The following is a 25,870-nucleotide window of genomic DNA, read 5'->3' as shown; positions in this document are numbered from 1 at the left end:
ATGCCCACCTGTCAGCATAGCACGTCCTCCTGAGGACAGCAGGGGAGGGAGGCAGCTTTTCCTTTTCAGTCTTCTTGCGATCTTTAGGGTTTATGATCCGGCAGTGAGCAAGAAAAGCGTTTTGGAATGTTTGAGAGAAAGGTGAGTGGGAGAGGGTAGAGGCCGGGAAGTGAGACAGCGCCTGTGCACACCAGCAGGTGGGAGCAAGGCACTTTCACAGGGCCTCTGGACCAGCATGCGTGAGCAGTCTAGCATTTCCTCTATTCCTCATGCAAGGCACAGCTTCCTTCGCTAAGAGCAGGGCTCGGTTTTCATATGTGCCCTTCACACAAGCCCCCTGGGTGCCAGCTCCCACTCTCTATCCGAGTGAGGAATCACACTCATTCTGACCACAAGAAAAATGGGCCACAGAGGTAAGTCATCAGGCCCCGGGGCAGAGCAGAAATGGATCCCAGGCCCCAGAGAACGAGCAAAGCGGCCAGTGGTCCTTGCAACAATTCTCTGCTTCCATCGGAGCTACTGTGAGCTCTCAACAGGGAGATGGAAGCCTGGGGCCGCTTCAGGTTCCAGGCAATGCTGAGCAAGTGGAAGATGGTTTTCTACCAGGAGCCAGTGGGTAGGTCAGCACAGGTCAGGTATGGTGCTGTGGCTGTAGGCCCCGTTCGCTTTCTGGGGGACACAGAGAGAGTAAGGACCCCTACACAAGGACTTCCCTAGTGAGTTGCTGGTCTTGAGGGTAGAGTGAGTTAGTCAGAAGCAGGGGTGAGGGCAAAGGGCATGAGCCCTTGCTACCCCCAACTACCTCCCAAGCCCACCAGTTAGTAGTTTAGAGTTTTGTTTGTTTGTTTTTAGGATTTTTAAAAATTTGTTTTTGTTTTTGGGTTTTTGAGACAGGGTTTCTCTGTGTAGCCTTGGCTGTCCTAGACTCGCTTTGTAGACCAGGCTGGCCTCGAACTCACAGCAATCCCTGCCTCCCCCTTGTCGTCCCCCCCCCCCCCGCCTTGGCCTCCCCAGTGCTGGGATTAAAGGCATGTGCCACCACGCCTGGCCAAAGTTTTAATCTTAATTTATGTGTTATGTCTAGGTGGAGGCCAGAGACAGTAGATTCCTCTGATGCTGGTGTTAAAGTGGCTGTGAGTCACCTGATGTGGTGCTGGGAATCAAACTCAAGTTCTTTTTAAGAGTAGAAAGTGTTCTCAACTGCTGAGCCATCTCTCCAACCCCTTGAGAGAGAGAGAGGGTGTGTGTGTGTGTGTGTGTGTGTGTGTGTGTGTGTGTGTGTTGTCTGTGTGTGTGTGTGTGTGTGTGTGTGTGTGTGTAGTGTGCTTATGAAGTCTGGAAGAAGGTGTCAGATCCCTTGGAACTGGGGTTACAAGTGGTCGTGAGACACCCAATGTGGCTGCTGGAAACTGAAATTAGGCCCTCTGCAAAAGCAACAATTCTTTTTTTTTTTTTTTTGAGACAGGGTCTTACTTTGCAGACCAGGCTTGGCTCAAACTCACAGAGATCCACCTGCTGCTGGTGCCTCCATGCCCAGTACAACAAGCACGACTAACCAATGACGTGTCCGTCCAAGCCTCCCACCCCACTGGCTTTAGTGTTGAGATGGGGTCACACGTGTCTACGGATGGACAGAACTCCTGGTCTTGCTTCTACCTCCCAAGCCCAGTCAGTGTCACCTTTATTCTCTCCTATGTCCAATGTTTGCAGAGAACTGGAAAGAAGCCAGGTTTTGGGGCTCAGTGTCCCTGGTCGGTTGGCCACAGCGGGGTAAAGGATTCCCTGTAACTGGGGGAAGGGCATACCCCGTCCACTGCAAGCCCTGGAGGAAGTGGTGTGGCTATACACCTTCCTTTGCAGCTTCCAGACTTGAGGCTCTGGGGACCAGGCCAGCATGTGCCACGTGGCACTCTCCCCAGGCACCAGAGAAATCCAGAATCTGGTCAGGGGCTGCCTATACCCAGGGTGTGAGCTGGGAGCATCAGTGCCTTCCTCTGGGGCTGAACGTGCCCTCTCTCCAGCCACACAGACAGCGAGCACGGCTGTCTGCCCTGGGCCACCCTCAGCAGCCAGGCCACCGTTCAGACCCTAGGTCCTAGCAGCTGTCCAGGGCTCGGAGGCTGAGGATGCAGGCAACTGCTTCTCATGTAGTTGGGGGTTGGAAGGTCACACAGTGCCATGGGCTGGGCCAGGCTCAATGCGGAGCACCGCTGGGTGCTCAGAGCCCCAGCCACAGAATTGGAGGCGTGGCGCAGGACCCGTCCCGTCCCGCAGGCAGGCGTGCCCCAGCTGTCTCTCTCTCTATTTAAGGTATTCCACAGCTGCTGGGCCGCGATCCGTGGAGAGGCCTGGCGCGCTCTCACCCCTGCACCCTTGGCTCTGCAGACAGCTGGGCGGCAGACAGCTGGGTAGGCAGCCAGGGAGGGACTTCGCTTGGATCCCAGAGCCAGGGTCTGTCTTGAAGGAGGTCCCGCTGGCCTGACCACTCTTCTTCACGGCCCTCCAGTTTCCTTACTCAGCTTAGATGGGAACAGTCTGGCAGAGCTCAGACTGAGCAAGTCCATTTTTAGGGGAGAAAGATAAGACATCCAGTCCCAGATCGGGGTGACCACTGTGGCAAGGAGTGGAGGGTCATGCGGGTGTGGTGGCCTGGTGGGAGTGTCCCTTGTGCAGACGTGGCTGGAGCCCTCCAGAAGACACACAGGGGGCTCCTCAGGCCCCCTGTGAGCGACTTCTCCGCGGGTCTCATGAAGCGTAAGCAGGCTTTCACTTTGAAACCTACCCTGAGGAAAGCCACCCACAGGGGGTCCCCATAGGCCAAAGGATGTCCCACAGACAGGGTGTCCCTCTATAGAGTATGGGTTGTCCCCCCAACCAATTCTCATGGCGGCCACTCACTCCCCAACTGGACGCCCCAACTTGTGGGATGTGTTAAGTCCTCCCCAGACTAGACCTGTGCATTCTCCTCCATCCTGAGCCCAGACCTTTCTGTCCAGGAGTTACCCCTCTTCTGTGACACCACTGGGTGGCCTCAAGGGACCTGTGACATGATTAACCCCTTCCATGCCACAATGGACTTGTAGCCTCGCCATCTGCATGGGGCCTCTCCTCTATTTGTCCCTAGGTCTGATGGAGACCCAACACCCAGGGACACATGGGAGGTGGTCAGCTACCCCTCCCAGGCAGGGAACCAGGGACCACCCTGCACTGGTGGACAGCTTCAGAAACTGAGGCCAGCTGAAAGGTGGAGGTGATCATGATCGCTCGGAGGAGCAGTGGGCTCATGGGTGCAGCCAAGACACACCCAAGGAACTCAGCGGGCCCTCCTGGTACCAGACCATGAGGGTGTGGTAAGCAAGTGCAGCACCCACCTTATAAGGCAGTCTGGGGAGCCGCCGGTGTGGCTGCAAGCCAGAGTGGAGGCTGGAGGGGCTGAGCCAGCAGCCTGCTCTGGCCTCATCCCAGCACCACCCAGGGATCTAGGACAGAGGGCCCAATGTATATCGGCAGAGTCTAGATCCCAGAGGCCAAGGAGCCTCTGCTGGCCCTCTCCTTCAGCCATGTCGGTTCCCTTACTCCTCCCTAACATCCCCCCCCCAAAAAAAAAAACCCTTCACAGTACACCCTGAGGATGGCTCTCTACCTGTGCCCTATCCCCAGCCCTGCAGGGGACAAGCAAGTTGTGTGGGGCAGGGAACAAGGACCCCTGGGAAAAGGTTGCAAGAAGCGTCAGCTTGGTCCCTTGGGGTCCTTGCATGTGCTTACAGCAACTGCCAAAATGTTGTCCCCATGTCATCACCTGCCAGTCGTCCCCTTTATTTATTTACTTTATTTTATGTATATCATTGCTTTGTCTTTATCTGTGTGTATGTGTACACACACACACACACACACACACACACACACATCCCGTGTGCATGTCTAGTGCCTGCAGAGATCAAAAGCGGACATCAGATCCCCTTGGATTTAGAGTTGGAGACAGTTGTAAGCCACCATGCGGGTGCTGAGACCAAACAAGTGCTCTTAACTCCTGTGCCACCTCTCCACCCTCCACCTTTTGGGGACAGGGTCTCCTGCTGGGACCTGGGCTGGCCTGTTAGGCTGGGTGGCCAGCAATCTCCCGGCATCTTCCTGTCTCTACCTCTCCAATGCTGAGGTGGTAATCAGTCACACATAAAATAAAAGAAATATATCTAACATTTTCAAAAGCAAGGCTTAACATTTTAAAAAAGCATGGCTGGAGAAATGGCTCACCGGTTAGGAGCACTGCATGTTCCTCTAGAGGACCCAGGTTCAAGTCCTGGCACCCACATGGCAGCTCACAGCTGTCTGTAACTCCAGTTCCAGGGGATCCATGGCACCAGGCATGCATATATATGCATGCAGGCAAATAGCCATACACATAAAACAAATCTTAAAAAAACAAAAGCAAAAAAATAATAATAATAAAAGTAAAAGAATGAAAATAAAAAAAATAAAAGAGCAAGGTGGATACCTTCTGAGGAATGACACCAAGGCTGACCTCTGGCCTCCAGCCCTACACACACACACAGACACACACACACACACACCCCTCTCTTCACCCTGACTTACTGAATTCCTGCCCTCCCCAACAGGATCCCACAGAGCTCTCCTCACTGTTGGCCCACTGTCTTCCCACAAGCTAGTGAGGGCAAGAGGCTATGGCCTCATCCCCGTGGCCCAGGCCCCAGCCCAGCCCCATGTGCAGTGTCTGAGCTGCATCCTCAACAGAGGACGATCAGCATCCTTCAGCAGACATTCCCCACCCCGCCCCAGAACCAGGACCACCTTCTGTGCATCCAGCACCAGCTGCGGTCAACAGCTGGGCAGCCCACATCCTGTCTGACTCAGAAGCGTGAACAGCTCAGCTCAGGAGGGAGGTGGATCCGGTGCCTCTGGAGGTCCCAGATCAACCACTGTGGGGAGAAGGCGCAGACTGGGCCCTCTACTCAACAATGCCTAGGGCCTTTGCTTGCCCCCACCTGAGGTCTGGACGCTGACTCCGTGTGACCCTCAACGGGATCGAGTTTAGGACTTAGGGAGAGTGGCACAGACACACAGCCAGGCCTGAAAGGGTCCTTCAAAGGCTGATGAGTCCATGAGCACGTACTATGGTCTGACACCTGACCCTCCCCACACCCCAGCCTGGTCCCAAGTCCACCAACCACTAGAGAATCAAAGAACAAGGGCTGGGAAAGCTATGTGCATCTCCATTAAGCAAGCACTGTTTACAAGAGCCAAAGGGTAGGAGACAGCCAAACAAACGTACATCAGCGGACAAACTGATTGTACCTGTGGCTGGGGACACGGCTCAGTGGTAGAGCACTTGCCGGGCATGAGCAAGTCCCTGGGTTCAAGCACCATTACCACGGTGAAAAGTGTTCTGTCTGCACATGTAATACTATTCAGGCTTTCAAAGGAACCAAGTTCTGACATATGCTACAATATGGATGAACACTGAGGCCACTGTGTGCAGAGAAATAAACCAGAGAGGATTAAGTGGTGCAGCCTCAGACAGGAAGAAGCGTGGGGCTGTGCGGTGCTGAGGAAGGTGGTATCAGGAGTTGCTTCTTGGGGAGCAGGGTTTCTGTCTGGGGTGTGGAAAGTTCTGGGAATTCCTGGAGGTGGCACTTACAGCACGACCTGGACGTGCTGAGCAGTACTGAACTGCACACTACATCACGGCCACAGCAACCAACGTATCCTGTGTGCATTTCCCTACAATTAGCGAAGGAGAGAGAGAGGGCAGCAGCAATCAACACTCTCTGAGTCCTGAGTATGGATGTACCAATGCCACCCCTGCTCTCCCCACCATGACGACTATGGTCCTCCGGTGGCACGGGCCAACATAAACCCTTCCCTTCCTTCAGCGGGTTGTCGGGTGTTTCCGATGTGGAGACAAGGAAGGCCAGACTAGAGAGATAACAAGACAGGAGGGCTCCAGAGCAAACCTGGGAGGACCCACATTCCTCCTCCCCAACCCTCAGCTCTGGGCCTCCACCAGGGCAAAATTCCGCATCCCAGAAGGCCCACTCAGAAACCTTGCCATCCCCAGAACATGGCTTGTTCCAGGCCTCACAGGAGCACTAGGCTCCAGCACCAACGACTGCTCTCCAGCCACCCAGGATCACATGACAGAGGTCGGTGCCCCATAGATACTTCTCAACTGCAGGCTCTTGTTGTGACCCCGAGGCCTGGGACACACATCCAGGCTTTTCCCCATCTGCACACACACATTATCACATGTGCACACACGTGCACGCACACACACACGCACACTGGACTTCCTCCAGGAACCCCACAGCAAGGTCCCGTCCCAAGGACACAGCCTGAAGACCCAGCGCTCGGTTACTCACCTTCCTGGTTCCTGTACGGGACCTCAGCCACAGGGGGCCTGGGCTCCAGCCTGCTCTGCAGCTGAGACATCGGGGCCTCCGAGTTCTCCAGGGTCTGGGGCGGGAGTGGGCAGTTGGGTGCTTCAGCCGGCTTGGGCACCTGGATTTCTACCCTCTTGGGGGCTGCATCGGCGACAGGCACGGCAGGGACCTCGGGAACCTTGGAGACAGGGGTCTCCACCCGGCGGTGCACTGACTCCTGGGGTTTGACAATGGTGATCTCCGTCCTCCGCGGGACAGGCTCTGGCGTCTTATGGCCCAAGACTTCAGCCCGCTTAAGCCCAAACCGTGAGGGCCCAGCAGCTGAGCCTGTACTCTCCACCTGCTTAGAGGAGATGTCAATGGAGAGCTCCGTGCGGCGGGACATGGGCTCGGGTGCCTTGGGCCCTCCCAGCTCCACCCTCCGTAGGGAAGGCTTGGGGGAGCGCTGGCTCAGGGAGTCTACAAGGCGAGCAGGGGGCTCTGAGTTCTTCGCGCCCAGGTCCTGGAATTTCTGGCTGGAGCTGGCCACCGTGGCTCGGAGCAGCGGGGTCTGGACCCTCCGGGGTGGCGTGGAGTTGGGCGGTTCAGTCTCCTCGACTTCAAAGGATCTCTTTAAGGCTGAAAGAGAGAAGAGAGTGGATGTGGTGTGGACGCCAGGAGAGAGGGGGGCCCTGTCATTACTCGGTGCATTCTCTGTGTTAAAGAAGGGCAAACGTGCCAAGGCCAGGGGAAGCAGGGGGAGTCCCAGCTACTTGGGAGGCTGAGGGAAGACCGCAAGTTCAAGGCCTGCCTGTGCCACAGACCAAGTTCAAAGCCAGCGTAGGTAACTTTGTGAGAACCTGTCCCCAAAAGAGTGAGGGATAGAGCTCAGTGGTCAAGTACTTGCCTACCATGCACTAAGCCTCTGGGGTCAACCAACACAATCAGAAGGGTAGGGGGTGGGGGAAAAAGGACAGAGGAAGATAAGCTGGCTAGGATGCCACCAGGCTCACTAGGAAGCTGCCTCCCTTTTCTACAGACAAGTCGGGTCTAGGACCTCCCACAGAGTACCCAGCACTCAGGAGACTGTACGGAGAGGATGTCCCCTCTCCTGTTCCAATGTAGCCATAGCGCAGGCCACACAGCGCCCCACTTCTGGAGACTTAGGGCTCCAGAGTTTTTCTTCTAGGGTTTCACTCTCCCTCCTCCCCTGACACACACCCGGATGCCATCAGCCCAGACACACACCCATCAGCCCACAGGGCACTTCCAGTCACCACAGAGTGATGCCACCTCATGCTGTCTCAACAGCTGTACTATAAGGATTATTATTCCTGGGGCTGGAGAGAAGGCTCAGAGGTTAAGAGCACAGAGTGCACTTGCAGAGGACTGGGGTTCAATCCCCAGCCCCCCCCCCCACGGTAGCTCACAGTCACCCATAAGTCCCGTTTCAGGGGGTCCGATGCCCACTTCTGACCTCTGCAAGCTCCTGCATGCATGTGGTGCACATGTACTCACTCATGCACACTCGCATACACATAAAGCAAATATTTGGGAGGGGGAAAGAGGGGGTTATCCCCTGCCTGGCTAGCGAGGCGCTTTAACGTGTTAAAGGCTCTCAAGACCAAGACTGACAACCTGAGTTCCACGCCAATATCCACACAGTAGTGGACACTGCACTTGGTAGTGGAGTCAGCAGTGACCCCCACAAGCTGTCCTCTGACCCACATGCACACATAATGACATAAATAAATCTAATTTTAGAAAGAATACTAGTCCCCTGGTAGAGGTCACCCTGTGGTGCACACACACGCACGCTCGCACGCACGCACGCACGCACGCACGCATACACGCACAGTGGTGTTATCAGAATCTCTTCCCTTCTCCTAAGGTCCCAACAACACATTAAAATATGATTCCAAAGTTCCCCCTGGGGAACTGGTGGGTTTATTGGTCTTATTTACAGACCATGGGATTCCCTATGGTTCCAACAGTATGGAACCATAGGATTTGTCTCTCTGATACCAAGGCTATAACCCTCAACAAGCTGGTCCCTAGGCTCTGCACACACTCTCTGACCTCCTCAGTCTTTGACTCTGTCCATCTAGTACCCTGGGCCATGCAGGGCACTGACCACCCTGAGGCCTGGTGTTTCCCCACTCAGCTATGTTAACATCACCACTGGGGTCTGCTCCCAGGGAAACAGCGGGGTGGTGGCTAGGAAGCGCCTATCCTCTTGTCTCTGCAGCCACCAACGAAATGAGAACCAGCTGTTTAGGTTAGCCAGGCACAGAGCCGGAAGGGCCCACGTGGCAGGAACATCCAACAACTCTGGCTTCAGACAATGCAGGCTCTCCCCCAGCCGCAGAATCCAGATTTTGTGGAACCCACAGTGTCCTCCTCCTGCCCACAGCAGAAAGGACCAAGGGCTGAGCCAGCCAATAGCAACTGCTCCAGGGCCATAGGTACCGCACCGGCCTCCAGCCTTCTCCAAATGCAAACACTCCTACCTGTACCCCCTACTCTCAGCTCAACGGCATCAGACTTCTTTAGACAACTACAGGCTGGGGCAGGGGTCACTCACTGAAGAATTCAGTCAGTAAAATGCTCCCAGAACTCACACTTTAAAAGGCCAGGTGTCGGGGCACACCCTTGGAATTCCAATACTGGGGAAGCGGAGCTCTGTAGAGCCCCAGAACCTGGGCCTAGTCAACCTGGCCTCTTAGAGAGTTCAGGGCCAGTGAAAGACTGACTCAAAAGCCAACTGAGGTCGACTCTGGATGAGCATTGTACACACATAAACGCACGCGTGCGCGCGCAAGCATACACATGCACACACACGCACGCACGCACGCACGCACGCACGCACGCACGCATACACGCACAGTGGTGTTATCAGAATCTCTTCCCTTCTCCTAAGGTCCCAACAACACATTAAAATATGATTCCAAAGTTCCCCCTGGGGAACTGGTGGGTTTATTGGTCTTATTTACAGAGCACGGGCAAGGGGTTACCTGCAGAAGCACAGGTGACCCCAAAGCAGCCACACTAGAAAGTTCTCACTCAGAACAAATGAGGGCAACCCCACAGCCACATAGACGGAGGCCCCAGCCTATATACACTAGCCCTCCAGCCACCCCCAAGAGCAGCTAGCGTGAACTGCTTACGAATGGCTGGGAGAAGCGGCTAGAACCTCAGGTGGTGGGCCAATGGCCTCCCTCCCTCCTTCCAGAGAATGCCAAGAGCCCACAGGTCCGCTCCTAAGGGGCCGCGCAAGCAAACACTCGCTGCTCTGTTAAAGGCAAGGCTGTATTGTGTGGTGCAACAGCTGCTGAGGGGACAGGCAGGGGACACCCAAGCTCCTGGTGCCTGGCTCTCCAGACTGGAGCACTCTCGTGGGGACACCTTTCCTTCTGCCAGACACAGAAGGGAACAAAGCCCTCGGTGGCTGCGTCAATCATCCCAGATGCCCAGGGAAGGAGCTACGGTTACCACCAGCTGAGCGGCTGAGAGGGGGGCAGCGTGAATTCCAGCGTACTTTCCTTCTCTAGGAGCTAGCAGCTCAGCTGTCACTGCTCTGCCCCAGGCAAGCAGAGGGGCTAACCTTCCAACAGAATTGAGAACACTGGATTTGTATGACTCCTTCTGATATTAATTAACTGATTTATTTTGTTGAGACAGTCCCGCGTAGCTTGACCTCGGACTCAGTCGGTACTTGGGCTGACCTTGAACTCCTGATATGCCCTGTCCCTATTTCCCAAATGCTCAGATGGCATGGGTGCACTACCATGCCCAGGAGATAAATTTGGAAACCTGGGTGTTGTAATAAATACCTTAGAATTCCTTTTTTTTTTTTCTTTCTTTCTTTCCTTTTTTCAGTATCTGTGTATGCCAGACAAATGTGCTCCACCACTAAACTACATCTGCAAACATAAACTGCAACCCCCACTCTGCCCCTCCCTGCCCCCCCACCCCTCCCCACCCCACCTCCACTCCCACACTCTCAGCAATGGCGCTGCTGCCTAGGTCTTTGCTAATGCGCTCTGTTAGCATCTATCTATGTCCCCAGCCTGATTTTGAATGCTGACACAAAGCAAAATGAATCCCCATAAAAACGCATGTTGCAGGACTGAACAGAACTGCATCCACGGGCTCCAGTTACCCACAGTCTCAAGGTCCCTAGGTCCCCTGGCTATCTACACAGCGTGCTCACACACACAGGAGGAGCCTGCCTGGGCTCAGGACCTCCCTCCCCCAGACAAGAAGTTACTCTCCTCTTCAGAAGAATCAGCTCCCAAGCCAGGCTCCTTCCAGCCTTCCTGGGTCCCATGCTGCCCACACACGCCCTCCCCACACCACAGGATTCAGGGAGTGTGTTCAAAACCAGACACGGCCTACTCACAGCCCTGCTGTGGCCATGGCCTTCTAACAGTGTGGCCATGGCCTTCTAACAGCGTGGCCGTGGAGCCCAGAGGATGAGCCACGGGAGCAGGGAGGCATCGCCCAAGAAGCAACACTTTGCCCACTGGTTATACAGTGGCTCAGAAAGTGTCTCCCCTCAGCCCCCTCCCCACCCCACCCCCACCAGGCCTGTACAAGTGCTAACTCCTCCGAACCTTATGTCTGTAATAAAGACAAGAACATTCTGGATTTGGGACAGACACCAAGCAGTGTCCTTGAAAAAGAAATGAATGAGCTTATCTGAGAGCTGGAAGCCAGAGGAGATGTGAGTGACTTGGGACACAGCTGTTAGGACAGGCAGGGAGGATCCTCCCTTTGGAGCGTTTGGACAGAGGACAGCTTTACTAACACCTCGAGTTTCAACTCCAGAACCAGGACAGAATGAATGGCTATGTCCACTCTGTCACTACCACTGCCCAGGACAGACACACGAGCCAACGGAGAGACAACAGAGAGAGCGATTGGAACGGGGTGAGGTCATCCGGCCCTTCATCTAGGGAGCCCCGAGGGACGTGTGCCATGTGGCCGCTCAGCCTGTGGCCATGGAGCCCTGTGCAGCTCCGAGACCCTGACTTGATGACGTATCAGATCCCAGTGAAGAGGAGTGGCCTAGCACAGGCCGGAGCTAGTGCAACCAAAGAGCTGCTAGGAGGCACCCAGCTGAGCACCCCAAACATGCCGAAACATATAGGGCCAAGCCACATGGGCAAAGTCTCCGCATCGCCCTGAGAGCTAAGACAGCGCCAGAGGGGCCGCCTTGGGCCTTCTTCACCCAGGAATGCTATGGAGGATTGCCTTGCCACCCCTAAGCCAGGCTCAAGTCCCACCCGCTTCTCTGAGCCTCCTCAGCCTCCGCTCTCCTAACTTGAAGCGAAGCCGGTCGAGGAATGCCGTGCTCCTCCTGGGATTGACTCCCAGGGATGTAATCAGAAGATTCATGTGCGAGGACATTTACATCATCAGCATGAACACGGCAGACACTGCAAACGAGGCAGAGTTACATGCCACAGCCCCACAGAGTCACCAAAATCGCATCGTGGAAGACGAGAGACGATGAGGATCTTAAGTAAAAACAGGAAGTAAGACGCACACGCAGACCCCAACTCCCCATCCATCTGTCCATCTGTCCATCTGTCCGTCCGTCCGTCCGTCCGTCCGTCCATCTGTCACAGGCCATATGCAGCTTGCGTGCACACAGGTCCTTGTAGCAGCTCAGGAATGACTGCCTCGAAATGGAATGACAGGGGGGTGTTCAACCCCTCCTGCCCCAGCCTAACGCACCAGTGGCAGATGTGGGTCACTAAGACTTCCAGGACCCTAGTCTGAGAAACTGGGAGGGTGAGCGCCACTGCCTCAAGCTCAGGGTGAGGAGGAAGGCGAGTTCTCCCAGGCAGCCACAGCTGAGGAAAGTACTTGCTTTGTAAGCATGAGGCCTCGAAGTCAGATGCCGAGCACCGTGTGAAAGCCAGGTGTGGTGGCCTGGCATCTCTGACTTCGGCCATGGTGCGCAGAGACAGGAGGAGGGGGCCACTTGCCAGCCAGTCTAGCTGAAATGCGAATTCCAGTTTCAGTGGGAGACCCTGTCTCAAAACAGAAATAAGTTGGAGAAAAACTGAGAGGAACTCAGGCCTCCACATGTGTTCACATGGGTGAGGATATCCACTACACACATGTACCACACACACACACACACACACACACACACACACACACACACACTTACTTTCCAGGACCCAAACAAAAAAACTTTTTCCGTTTGTTTTGTTTTTTTGAGCCAGGGTTTCAAGGCCGCACCTTGATAGGAAAAACTGGTGGTTGCCGGACAACTTTACACAGGGTCCCAATGACGTGCAAGTGAACACACACCGCCTAGCTCACTTTTTTCCCAAAGCCCAAGTCCCTCCCTTTGTCCCTCAAGCACCTTGCCTAGGCTGCTATATACAAAGAGGCCCGCCTCCTGCCAGCTGTAAACCCTCAGTCCCCAGAACCCGCGGGGGGCCGAGGCCGGAGCAGCCTGGGTCTGGGCCTGTTTAAGAAAGAATGTGGCAAGCACAAGGGACCATTGTTAAGGCGCCTGCTCTGACTGTAGGCTGCAGGAACTTCTGAACCTCTCCCGGCTCCTGAAACCAGATCGAACACTTCCTGGTGCATGGCTTGCTTTGGGCCTGCCCTGGGAGGGGAGGCCAGGGAAAGCTACAAAGCTTTGCTGCAGCTGAGACCGCTCTCTTGCGAGGAAATAGAAGCCGGAGGTCTAAACAGTGCCATATGCAGTCCCCACGGGAGGGGACAGCATAGGGCCACAGCTCAGGCTCTAAGATAGTCAGGTCAAACAAAGCCTTTTCTCTCCAGGAACTGAACCATACAGTGGCCACCTGGACGGCAGAGCCCACCACCCAGGGCATAGGACGCGTGGTGCCACAGAGAAGAAACCCACCCACAGGTAACAAGGCACCTGTATCCAGAGAAGCTGGTGGGCGTGGGACCAGAAGGCTCCCTGGCTCCGAGTGTCCTGTCCCTGCTCTAAGGCTCCTTTGAGAACTGGGCCTCAGGCCCAGATCCTTGCTCTGGGAAAGAGTGGGGCGGGGCAGCCGGCAAGGCCTTGGCAGAGCTGGAGCTGGCTAGGAGGCCTTACCTTCCTACTCAGCCCAAACTGGAGGCAGCAATTCCCACCCTGCACGGAGACTGAAAACACAGGGCCCCAGACCTTCCCTAGCTGACCTTGTGGCTCGAGGCCGGCCTGTGAGCCTAATTCAAGGCGGACAGCTGAAGACGCAAAGGATAGGGTTGGGGCCACAGTACCCTGGAACTCCTGCACCTCACTAAGCTGTGGGAGTGACGGTGCAGTGGTCACACGTGCGACACGGTGGCGGTGGTCTAATGGACCTTCTGTTGAAAGTGTCTCCTCAGGTGGCCCACCTCTCCCGCCTGAGGCCACACATGATGCTCACACACCTCGCAAGACTTTAACTCATCTCAGGTAGCCTCTGCCTCTGCCTCTGCCTGGGGCCTGAAGGAGGCCACATCCAAGTCCTTTCTTCTAAAGGCAGGAAGGCTCTGGGGAGCAGTTTGCAGTCCTCAGGGCTCCTCAGGACACGCTGGGTTCTGCTCCCGTCCTCGGCCTCGTGCCCCCTGTCCTAGCCCAACATGAGGACCCTAATGGTCAAACTCCCCCTTGGGTCTCTGTCTCAAGATCTACTTTTGGGGGCCTGGGATGCTGAGGGTGTCATGTTGGGTAGGCGGGGGACAGGCTTAGGACACGAAGGAGGGTGCAGATGGGTGACAAGGGGAGGGAGACACCTTCAGGAAGCAGAACAGCCCCAAAGGAAGAACTTTAAAATAGCCCCAGTGAGTAGCGCCTGTACCGGAAGTCCCTAAACAGCCACTGCTCCCAGCCTTGACTCCTTCCCAACAACCACGTGCTTATCTAACAACAAAGCCAGGCCAAGTCCAAATGAAGAGAGGAAACTCCTCCTCCTTAAGAGAGCCCCAGCTGGACACCTCAAACCCACCCGCAGTAAGGAAGGAAAGCGAAAAAGCAGGAGTTGACACCTCAAGAGACCCCCACCCCCAACCCCCCCCACACCCTCCCACCCCCCCACCATACCTTCCTCAAGGCCGGGCCCTGCTGTACCCAGCAGACAGACCCTGGAAGAAAACCCACCTCTGCCCAGGGCTCTAGCAATGGCTGCCACAGGCTCTGGCTACCCCAGGCTTATCTGTACATGTGGTGCACAGATGGAGGCCGGGGATCATGACACAGAGGTCATTACCCATAGAGTCCTGCTCCATGGTCGCCTCTGCCTGCCTTTGGAAATCCAGCCTGCGTCTCTGGGTGAGGAAAAGGCTGGACACTTCCATCCACCCAGCCCTGGGAAGAGAGGGGTACAGCCGGTTTCCTGGGAAGGGATTCTGCCAGGGGGTTTTGGGCTCCAAGGACAAAGCCAGAGAAGCCATTCCGCTGAAGCAAACGGTCAACCCTGTGCTGTCTCCTCTTCCTCCACCTCCTCTTTCTTGGTTCTCTGAGACAAGGCTCATGCTGTTTATAGCCCAAGCTGACCTCAAATTTTCAGTGATGCTCCTGCCTCAGACTCTGGAGTGTATGTACCGCCAAGCCTGACTCTATATACTACTTTTGTTTTGTTTTGGTTTGGTTTGGGGGGTTTTTGTTGTTGTTGTTTTTGTTTTTGAGACAGGGTTTCTCACAGCCCTGGTTGTCTTAGACTCACTTTGTAGACCGGGCTGGCCTCGAACTCACAGAGATCCGCCTGCTTCTGCCTCCCGAGTGCTGGGACTAAAGGTGTGCGCCACCACGCCCAACTATATACTACTTTCTGGAAAGAGACTTCTTCCTCTGCCAAGGTCACTCTGGGTCCCCTGACTATCACCTGCCAAGGGCAGGCTGGGCACACTCTGAAATAATCCCGTGAAGAAGTGGGTCTGACACATCCCATCCCTTCAGCTGGATCTGAGATAAGACCAAGAGAAACAAAGAACAGACACACAGGAGGAGCTGGGCGCAGGATCTCAGGCCAGCATGCAGGGCACAAGTGATGCATATCGCTCCTCCCCAGAAGCAAGGCTTGGAAACCCTGGCCCCTCAAAACAGGACACAGAATGCAGGCAGCCCATGGCCACTGTGGGTGGCTAAGGCCTAGCGCTCAGGATCCCAGACCCCTGGTTTTTCTTTAGCCTCCTAGACAAGCGCTCTACAAGTGTTCTTCCTAGGCACCTTGTCCCCAACCTCACTAGGTTCATTACTCCTTGGAAAAACCAGGCAAAGGTGTGAGATGAAGGGGCACCTGGGTTCAGTCAGCAACAGGCTCATCCGTCTGGAATCCACTCAGATCCTGTCACAGTGGCTTCCCCAAATCCACCTACCTGCTTCAGGTGGGCCAGGCACAATGAGATGGCAGTGCCCACCCAAGCGCCATATTTATGTGCTATCCCCCAAGCCTAGAACTGTGGCCCTGTCTGCGAAGGCTTTCTCCAATTAGGATTAAAGTGAGGGTCTGAAAGACTGCCCTGGATTAGAGCGGGCCCCCGAACCTGTGACAAGCACCATCATAGAAGATGGAAAGACACGGTGAAGCTGTCAAAACACATACATACAGCCGGGCGTGGTGGCGCACGCCTTTAATCCCAGCACTCGGGAGGCAGAGGCAGGTGGATCACTGTGAGTTCGAGGCCAGCCTGGTCTACAAAGCGAGTCCAGGACAGCCAAGGCTACACAGAGAAACCCTGTCTCAAAAAACCAAAAATAAATAAATAAGTAAGCAACACACAACACACAGAGTCACGCGAAGGCGGAGACCGGGATGTCAGGGGTGTGTCTGCAAGCCGAAGACTGCTGGCAGCAACCAACGCTGGCAGGGGCCACAGGAAGGACAGATCACCCATCCCTGCCTGTAAGCCTAGAAAAGGGACTGATGCCACAGACACCTTGAGTTGGAACTGCTGGCCTGCACAGCTCTGAGAGAACACAGTGGTGACAGCAGTAAGCCCACCAAATCTGTGACACTTTGATACAGAAGCCTCAGAAGTGAAGGTCCCCTTAGGACCCGGAAAAAGGAAGACGAGGCTTGGGTACAGCTCCAGGGTGGAACCTGTGTGACGCTGCACAGCAAAATCTCTTTCTCCAAAGAGAAGGGAAGGGGAAGGAAAAGGAAGAAGGGGCCGAGCTTGCTGCAGCCGTCCTCTCGGGCTTCCTGAAGCCGCCTCTCAGTTCTGGCTTGTAAGTCCAGAGAAGGGACGCTGCCTTGGGTGGACCTCCTGCTCCTCTCAGCCCACCATGCTTCCTGCACGCTGACCCTTTCCGCTGCCTGCCTCATCAGTGGGGGAGGGGGGAGGTTCCCTCCTGGTCAAACTGTCCACATGTGCAGTCTGGAAGCCCAGCTCACACACCTCGGGCAGACACATGGCTCCTCTTCAGAATTCAGGGTTCCATGTCGGGAAGTAACTTAAGTCCCTTACAGGAGCACGGGTCACTCTACCTGCAGCAGATCTCTCTCTCTCTCTCTCTCTCTCTCTCTCTCTCTCTCTCTCTCTCTCTCCATCCCTCCCCCCCCCTTCAGACTTCAGATGGCCTCACACAGGGTAAGGAAGCCTCCTCACAATGCCACAAACCCATCAGGTGAGGCACACAAGATGCTTCCACCCCAGAGCTGATGGCGGGGAGGGACCTGAGCCGACGCCCTCCTCTCTGGGCCTCCAACTTTCTTCTTCCAAAGCCGGAGGCCCCTCAAGGAGGCTTCCTAATGAAGGCGTTCTTTGTATAACAGTTTTAGATGCCTGCCTCCAACCTCCCACCTTGTCACCCACCCCCAACCCCTCCTGGAGCCCCAGGGTCATTCCGGGCTTGCCATAAACACAGGCAGCAGGATGAGACTCCGCTAGGTCACACCTGGAACCATCAGCTGCTGAAGAAAACTGAGAAGATAGGGGGGCAGCTGTGAGGAAGAACTTCCTGGTCTGCGGTAGGGCCACAGGGGGAGAGGGGGTCCACTGGCCCTAAAGCTGTGCAGAGGTGGACGGTCTTATATTGCCAGGCTGGCCTCAGACTCACTATGCAGCCAAGGCTGGCTTTGAACCCTTGCCTCTTGCCTCTACCTCCCAAGTGCTGGGATTTGGGGCCTGTGTCACCACCGTACACATGCAGAAGCGGACACATAAAGGACACAGAAGTGGACAGAGCCCTGGAGGAGGGTGTGGATGCTCCTGGCTTTGGAGAGGGGAGGAGATCATGTGACTCAGTCCCCTCAGTTCAAAGGTTCCTAAGTAAATGGCAGCTGGTGAAGGCAGAAGGGAGGCCACAGACTTTGAAAAAAAAAAAAAAAAAAGGACAAGCATAGCCTGCAGCTCCTGAGGCTTGAAAGTTAAAAGGCCCATGGGAGGAGGCAAACTCCACTACGCTTTAATGGACCCACATCCTCTGCCATGCCATGTTGGAGGGTCCCGTGTGGGGACAGAAAACTGAGACCCCAGCTCTAGGCCAAGCACAGGACACCCCACTCACCTCGGCTTACCACCTCTTATCTGTTCCCCACCACCTAACTCATCAGAAGGTCCCCGACTCCCCAAACACTGCTCTCCCATATTCTGAGACTCTTCACAAGGTCCCATTTCCCATGATCCTCCAGATGGGGCCTCAGCTGGCCTGCCTGATACAGGACTGTCTGGGACCCAGCTCCCTTCTCAGCACAGTAAGTCTGGGTGCTTATCTGGGGACCAGGACGCCCCAGCGATCCTGAGGGAAACATCGGTCTGTCTCCTCTCTGTAGCACGGAAAGGAGCTGCTAGGCACAGTCAGTTCTGGTGCCACCAATGCTTGCTTCTCCATCCTTAGCCTAGAACCTGGGTGCATGGGACCTGACCAGACCTGCCTGAAGAGAGAAATGGCCTCGCTCCTCACTCCACCCACCATGGGAAAATCTCAAAGGCACTTTAAAAGTGGAAAGAAAAAAATAATAATAAAGGCAGAAGCAGCATTTAATACCAGGGGCCACTTGGCCCAGTGGGCCCTCCATCAATCACACTAGCCATTTTGGACAGAGTGCCAGATGGAGCTCTCTGTGCTGTGGCCCGGGGCCCAGGCAGATATGAGCTATGGCCTAATTACAGGGCACAGTGACCCCCAGGGGGCAGAGTTCAGGCTCCGGTCAGAGCAGCACCCAGGAGCCAGGGGAGGGGTCAGAGGCCAGCTCTTGACAATCAGACCCAATGTTCACCCCCACTGCCTGGAGGTGGGGACAGAGCCACAGGGACCCACTGCCCTGCCTGTGCCCAGTCTGCCTTGCTTGGCTGCGTTCCACTGATCCTGAGGATGGGTTAGTCTCTTTGGATGGCTTATTCGCTCTTTGGTCTTAAAGACACAGCAAGGGAGGATCATGGGAAACTGAGAGCGAGAAAGGGGTTTGCTGTGCAGAAGAGGCCATGGCTGGACATTGAGAAAATTCTAGAAGAAGCTGTCATGAAGCAGTCGGGGCAGGGTCTTGTTGGGGAGGGGGGCAGTCCTCCTTCTGGAAGTCTGTGGGGATCCCCTCTGTCAGCAAAACATTTGGGACTCCATGAGGCCCTATTGAACTTAAACATCCTGGAACCTTGTGAGAGCTGGCCATGGTCTAGGGCCTCTACATTCATCAGCTCTCAGGTGGAGCTAGAGCTCAGGGTGGAGGAGCTAGGACCAGAGCGGCCTATAGGGAAGCAGCTCTGGGCAAGGGGACCAGGGGGTCCGGAGGGAAGAGGGCAGGTGGGTTCGTCGGGAGAACATCGCTCCGCATGACAGGTGCATACAGGAGGCAGCTAAATGAAGTCACCCACTATCCTGTCTGCCCACTGGGGACCTGGACCACAACCGAGTTAGGGATACAGGAAACAGATATAGGGTCCCTTTGTTTCTCCCAAAGTGCAGCCTGACAAACAGCCAAGAGGCAGGAACTCTGTCATCCTCATCAGACAGTCAAGAGGCAGGCAGTCACTTTAGGGACATCAGGCCTGGTTTCTTCCTTCCTTCCTTTCTTTCTTTCCTTCTTTTCTTTCTTTTTATGGAATGCTTCACGAATTTGTGTGTCACCCTTGAACGGGGGCCATGCAAATCTTCTCTGTATCATTCCAATTTTAGTATATGTGCTGCCAAAGCAAGTACCAGGTCTGGTTTCTTGATGCCCCACTGCTCAGTCTTAGCCTAGAACTACCCTGTGCAACACCCTCACACACACACACACACACACACACACACACACACACACACACACACCACAATCAGCAGCTATGCTGCAGGCTCAACATATCCCCAAGAGGGAGGATCAGAGTCCTAACACCGGGTGCTCATGAAGGACTTTACAAATGCCCTTAGGGATCTCAAGGTGACATCATCCTGGTGTAGAGCTGGGAGATGGGAAAACAAGAAGCCAAGGGCTGGTGAGTCGGCTCAGCGGGCTGATGCCAAGCTTCCATGTCCTGAGTTTGAGCCCCAGGACCTACATGGTAGAGAGAGAACCAACTTTCCACTGGTTGCGCCCTGACCTCCACATGCATGCCATGACACAGACATGCACATGCACATGCACACACATGTATGTATATACAGGAAAGAGACGGAGGGAGGAAAAGAAATCAAGTTAAAACAAACAAACAAACAAACAAACAAGGAGTCAAAACACACACAAAAAAGATCCCATGCGGCTGAAGCAAAGGCAGAGAGATTCGCCTACACATCAAGGGTAACCGGGCCTTCTGGGAGCCACTATGACTTAAAGAGGGCAGACGCCATTGCTAGGCTTGCCATTGGAGTGGCAGAAGGACCTTGCCCCCGTCAGGTTCTCAGGGTTGCACTTCTGGCTTCAGCACAGCTTCCGGTCCAGCAGAGGCAAGGCCTTGTGTTCCCTGCTGCCGAGCTTCTCCTAGGCCTCCTGGGACCGATCACGACCGCCTTGTCCCGATCACTCTCTGTCTCTTCACACATCTGCTCTGTTCATCTGCTCACCCTCCACACCCACTCAGCCCCAGCTCCCGAGGCTCCCAACACTCTCTTTCTTTGTCGCTCTTCTTTCAGCATCTGAGTATCCCGCCATGCAACACTAAAGGTTTTAGGCCAATGCCCTGCAGTTGAGACAGGACCTATCCCTCACAAGCAGGCACTGTGCACCTAATACTGGTGAGAAAGGGCCTCTGCTTCATACCTCCCTAACAGCAGCTCCCCTCTGGCGTGCAGGCAGCAAAGCCCTTCCAGGCCTGCCTGACTCACCTCTCCTGGGCCACATGCGCATTGGTGGATGACCCCCCTCAATCTGTTTATAGAAGTAACAGAAACACTGAAGAGCTGTTTACAGTAAATACAAACTCTAGGTGCCAGAGAGCAATCTGGCTGATCCAGGGCCTCCGGTCCACAGCCCAGAGCCCAGCAATTCAGCCCCTGACCTCTGACCTGTCTTCAGGCACTGGGCAGCTGGGGACCTGGGGATGTGAGGCAGGAAGAAGCCTCCTCCTCCTCCTCTTCCTCCTCCTCCTCCTCCTCTTCCTCCTCAGAGGCTGCCTTGGAGTCTCTACCTCAGCAGGGACCAGGCCCACCAGCCTGAAGTCCCACTGAACAGGGCGCTGGGAAGGTGTGGACACAGGAAGAAAGAGAGTCTGTTGTGATCACAAGACTGCTAGGCCATTCTTTCCTCAGCTTTAAAATAAATAAATAAAGTTTCAGCCAAGTTGTCATCTGTCATCAAGGAGTTCTGTGGACTGTCCAGAGCTGAGGTAGGGTGTGTGCACATGCGTGTGCACGTGTGTGTGTGTGTGTGTGTGCGTGTGCGTGCGCGTGCATGTGCGTGTGCGTGTGCGTGTGTGTGTGTGCAATGCCAAAACTATCTATATCCTACCCTGGCCAGGCCCCTCTGGCCTAGTTCCTGAAAAGGAAGGCCCTTTCCATCCCAGACAGAGCAGAACACAAAGACCTACAACCAGTCCAGGCGACTCCTTGCTCCAGAACCAACCTGGCCCAGCAACTCTAGGCAGCAGACACAAGCCCAGCAGGGATGGACACGGAGGGCCAACCCTGCACACTCACCCTCCCAGGTCAAGATGGAAGACTTCAACTCTGACCACAGCCTTTGTGGTACAAACTGTGCCTGCAGAGGTATCTCCCAGCAGCCCTCACTGCTGAGCAAAGGTGAAACACCACACACTGCTCCTAACCCCTGAACTGGGAGGTCAGGCCTGGCCCTGGCACCTGGCTCTCCTACTCGAGGCTGGACACCCTTTTCCAGACCTCTGCCCCCTTGATTTCAAAATGGAAAGAGTAGTCTGTTTGAGTAAAAGTTATTTTCTCTCTGAAAATTAACTTTAAAAGTAATAGCTATGACCTTTTTCCCTGGCTGCAAACACGATCTAAGCACAGGGCAGAAAATGTGCACAAAAAGAAAGAAATCTACAAGATGGATAACCTCTGTCAGACTCCTGACAAACACCCTTCCACACTGCTGTGACAGCATGCATATCCAAAGCTCGCTCACGCAGTGCAGTAGTGACAGTGCCTTGCACTTCCCAGGTGGCAGGGTGGTCAAGGCTGCCCACATTCCTGGGTCCTGTTTCTTGAACTCCCTACAGTGCTAACCTTCTGACTAGATGGGTCGTTTGGCAGCTCCACCCATTCACCAGAATAACCTCCCGAACATAAAACGTAAACCCTCAGTGCCCAGCCAGAGGATGGTAGGGGGGGCCTGGACACCCCAGAGGGGCTCTCAGGGGCAGCATTTGGAGACCCCTGCTTTCTGTGGGCTCACAAGCCTCATCCCCTTCTTCCTGAAGTCCTACCAGATGCAAACCCAGCGGGCCACACTATTCTGGAAATAGCCCTGCCTGTGGGTACCCCAGAGCTGCCAGCTCAGCAGCCCGCCCTACGCCCTGCTTCCCGGGTGGCAGTCACCCGAGGACAATGTCCAGCTTCAGCCGCCACTTGCTCCCAACAGCTCCCCAGGCAATCACAAACTGAAGGACACCCAGAGCTAGGCTACCTACTGGGCACTGCCAGGGACAAAGGGAGCGCGTGAGTCACAAGGGCTGCAAAACTGCCCAAGGCCACAGCCAGGGCCTGATTGGGGGGAAAGAAATGGGCTTCTCTGCTGCAGGAAAAGCGTCACAACACAGCACACACACAAAACACACGCCCATCCTCCAAGCCACTGTCACCTCCCTGCAGATGACAGTCACCATCCAGGGAGCAAGGGCCCGGCTTACTCAGCACTGTCCTCCCTGTACTGCTGCCTGCAAGGAGAGAATCTCTCAAGTCAGGGCTAGGCATGTATGTGTACGTGCACGCGCCTCTGTCCCTCTCCCCCACAGCACCCAGGGCAATGAGTTACTCCTGTCCCCACCTGACTCCCACACAGGTGTACGTTTCCAGAAACAAAAAGAGAGAGAGGCCAGCAATACTTTTTGTACTAAAAGAGGGAAAACAACGACAGCAATCACAAGCCTCCCATTCACTTCCAGATCTTCACTTCTCTGTCGTGTAACAAGGGACACCAGGCAGGGGACAGTAGAGATCGCGTGCGGCCCCTCCAGCCCTAACGTAGAGCCAGGGAAACACGTCCACTTTCATAGCAGATGGGAAACTGAGGCACAGAGAGGAGAGTGCCCTGCCCATCACTGTGGAGTGGGCTCTGGCCTCATGTCCACTGAGGCCTCTGGGAAACTGCTCCAAACACCCCCGCGACACAGCCCGACAGGTGAGAGCAGAGCTCCCAGTTCACAGATGCAAGAGTGGACTAAAGCAGAGGCTGCCCCATCAGACCCTGGGCTTGGGATCACAGCTCCTTAACCCTACTCACCACTGCCAAATGGACTGAGAGGCCAGCATAGCCAAGAACCGGGTAGGTGAGAAAGGCAAGAATCCACACCATGACCGTGGTGCCCGGCAGGGGCTGAGGAGCAGGTCTCAGCCGCAGAAAGTGACAGCCAGAGGCTCAGAGGCTGGGACAGCCTGGGTTCACCTTGCTACCTCAGACGGAAAGCAGGGATACAGCTAAAGGAAATGGGCAGGGCACAAGGGCAAGCTAAGCTGGATGGGAGGATGTGCTTGCGAGCCACGGGGAAACAGCTGGGAGGGCTGGGGCTTGGGTCAGAGACAAAGAACGCACAAGCAGCACAGGGGGTGGGTGGGAGGATGGGGGGGGGAGTGGGACACACACAGATCCTGTCCCAATCAGCCCTGCTCCTGACAGCTGGCTCCAGTGCAACTGTTAGCAGGAGCCTGGCTTCCTCATTTGAATATCAGCAGAGAGGTAAATAAGAGAGCACCCCAGCCTGGCCCACCATCCGATGACTGGTCCTATCTAGTCCCTCAAACCCAGCTGTCCCAAAGCCCAGTGTCTCTAGGCCAGGGCCTGGCCTCCTACAGCTGTACCAGGCCTGTGGTATGAGACTGAAAAATCCCCTCTCTACTTCACCCCAAAGGGACCCTGGTGGCCAAGGGTTCTTTTGTAGTTGAGAGAGAGAGAGAGAGAGAGAGAGAGAGAGAGAGAGAGAGAGAGAGAAGAGAGAGAGAGAAGAGAGAGAGAGAGAGAGAGAGAGAGAGAGAGAGAGAGCGCGAGAGCGAGGGAGCTGGTGGCCTTCCCTGAGGTTTCACAGGGAGGGCAGGACTTGAAACTCAAATGTTGCATTCCTTCAGCTGCTGGCACGTGGCTGGGGCTCCACACCTAGGGCCTCTCCCCCACCCAAGCTCCCCTTTAGCTCTGTGGGCCTCCTAGCTGGGAACAAGGGCACAGAGCCTGGATCTCACAGGCAAACAAAGCAGGACTCGGCTGGGGGAGCCCCTGATGTCGATGGCGGTCACACCCACCATGAGAAATCTTCATGCTGCGCAGAGGCCCACACATGCCTGCTAAGCATGCCAGGTGTGGGCACCCAGGCACGTCTCTACACACAAGTCTGCAGGAAAAGCAGAGAACTGGAGAGTTTCATTTAGCACTGAAGGAAAAACCCCATAACCAAGTTAATTTTCAGAGCAGTGCAGCGCCTGACCCCATGATAGGGGACAGCGGGCAGGGGACAGTGAAGCAAGGAAAACTTGTCCATTCACACTGCAGATGCTATCTGTCTCTGGGGGACACAGGGCAGGGGCCGGGCCTTCCCTTCTCAGAGAAGCTGCCCACCCACATGGAAAGCAGGCCAGAGTCCTCTATCAGAGCCTGCTTCCGGAACCCAGGGAGGGAGGGTGAGACCCCGCCCAAAATGCTGGCTGCTATAGTTGGGCCACCACATTCTCTACACCTAAAACTGACCACTCTCCGTGAGAGAGGGAGAGAGAGAGGGGGAGAGGGGGAGGGGGGAGAGGAGGGGGAGGGGGAGAGGGAGAGGGAGAGAGAGAAAGAGAGAGAGAGAGGCGGGGGTGGGTGTGGGGTAACCACCAGTGACCACTGTCACATCCTAGAGGTACTTCCCTCATTCCCAGGGGCCCCCTCAGCTGCAGTCTCCCATAAGGAGGTGCCCAGGCCCTGGCCAGGCCTGTCTGCAAGGGTCTGTGAGCTCTTCCTTAACCCACAGTGTGGGTTGGGGGTGGAAAACCAGGAACCTGTTTAAAGTCTTACATTGTTTGTACAGGGCACTGGGGTCTCAGCTTCTGGAAGGTGAGACATTTGTGAAAGGGGACAGGGACAGGTGGGTGGGTGAGCCAGGTCCCACCCAGGCTGCAAAGGACAGCCGTTCTCAATCCTCCTCCTACGCAAGTTCAGTCTGAGCCCCCAGAGACCCCAGAGTCAGGAGCAAATGTGGGGCAATGCCCACCCCTATCCCCCTCATTTGCAGTCAAAGGTGCAGACGGCCAATGTTCAAATGTCTACAAAATCTTCTTTCTTTTTTTTTCTTTTCTTTTTTCTTTTTTTTTTTAAGTTTTTTGGTTTTTCGAGACTGAGTTTCTCTGTGTGTACCCCTGGCTGTCCTAGGCTCACTATGTAGACCAGGCTGGCCTCAAACTCACAGGGATTCACCTGCATCTGCCTCCTGAGTGCTGGGATTAAAGGTGCGCGCCACCACGCCCAGCCTACAAAAATCTTACTGAAACCATAAGACAGTGTGCCTTGGAGACATGAGAAGCTGTAAGCTATATGGGGACAGGGACATGGTTGTACACTTAGGACCACAGCCCTTTAGTTTCTGGATTGTAGGCCAAAGATGGCAGCAAAGACTGCAGAGGTGTGGGGGTGGGGTGGGGGGAGCTGAGTTATTTCTGGGAACAGTGACAGAGCAAAGAACAAGAAGGGCTGGAGAAATGACCCAGCAGTAACAGGAGACTGGCTGTTCCCGCAGAGGGCTCAGGTTAGGGTCCCAGCATCCACAGGGCAGCTCACAACAGCAGATCCGATGCCCTCTACTGACCGCCTCTGGCATCAGGCACACTCATGGTATGCATACAAACACACAGACAAACATCCACGCACATAAAATAAAAATTTTTAACAGTCATTGTCGTCGCCCACCCCCACCCCCCCGCAAGGGAAGGAAGAAAGACACAAAGAAATAAAAAGGAAGATTAAAATCTTCTGCCTACA

At 55.1% G+C, this 25,870-nt stretch overlaps 1 protein-coding gene across 4 annotated transcripts in view; it reads right to left on the bottom strand.

Moving 5' to 3' along the window:
- SEPTIN9 (septin 9) overlaps positions 1 to 25,870 on the bottom strand; it is a 162,452-nt gene that overhangs the window by 64,442 nt on the left and 72,140 nt on the right. For 3 of the 4 annotated variants that reach the window (XM_084749060.1, XM_084749063.1, XM_084749061.1), the window contains one exon: positions 6,378 to 7,016. In XM_084749060.1, coding sequence (XP_084605186.1) covers positions 6,378 to 7,016 — 639 coding nt within the window. Of the gene's footprint in view, positions 1 to 6,377; positions 7,017 to 24,162; positions 24,252 to 25,870 lie in introns of all 4 variants that reach the window. The other variant, XM_084749062.1, reaches the window with a different exon arrangement.

The sequence above is a fragment of the Acomys minous genome, assembly GCF_964271855.1.
Source record: "Acomys minous genome assembly, chromosome: 12".
In the NCBI taxonomy this organism is placed as follows: Eukaryota; Metazoa; Chordata; class Mammalia; order Rodentia; family Muridae; genus Acomys; species Acomys minous.
The sequence above is the reverse complement of the archived record's forward strand: the minus strand, read 5'-3'. Positions and strand labels throughout refer to the sequence as shown.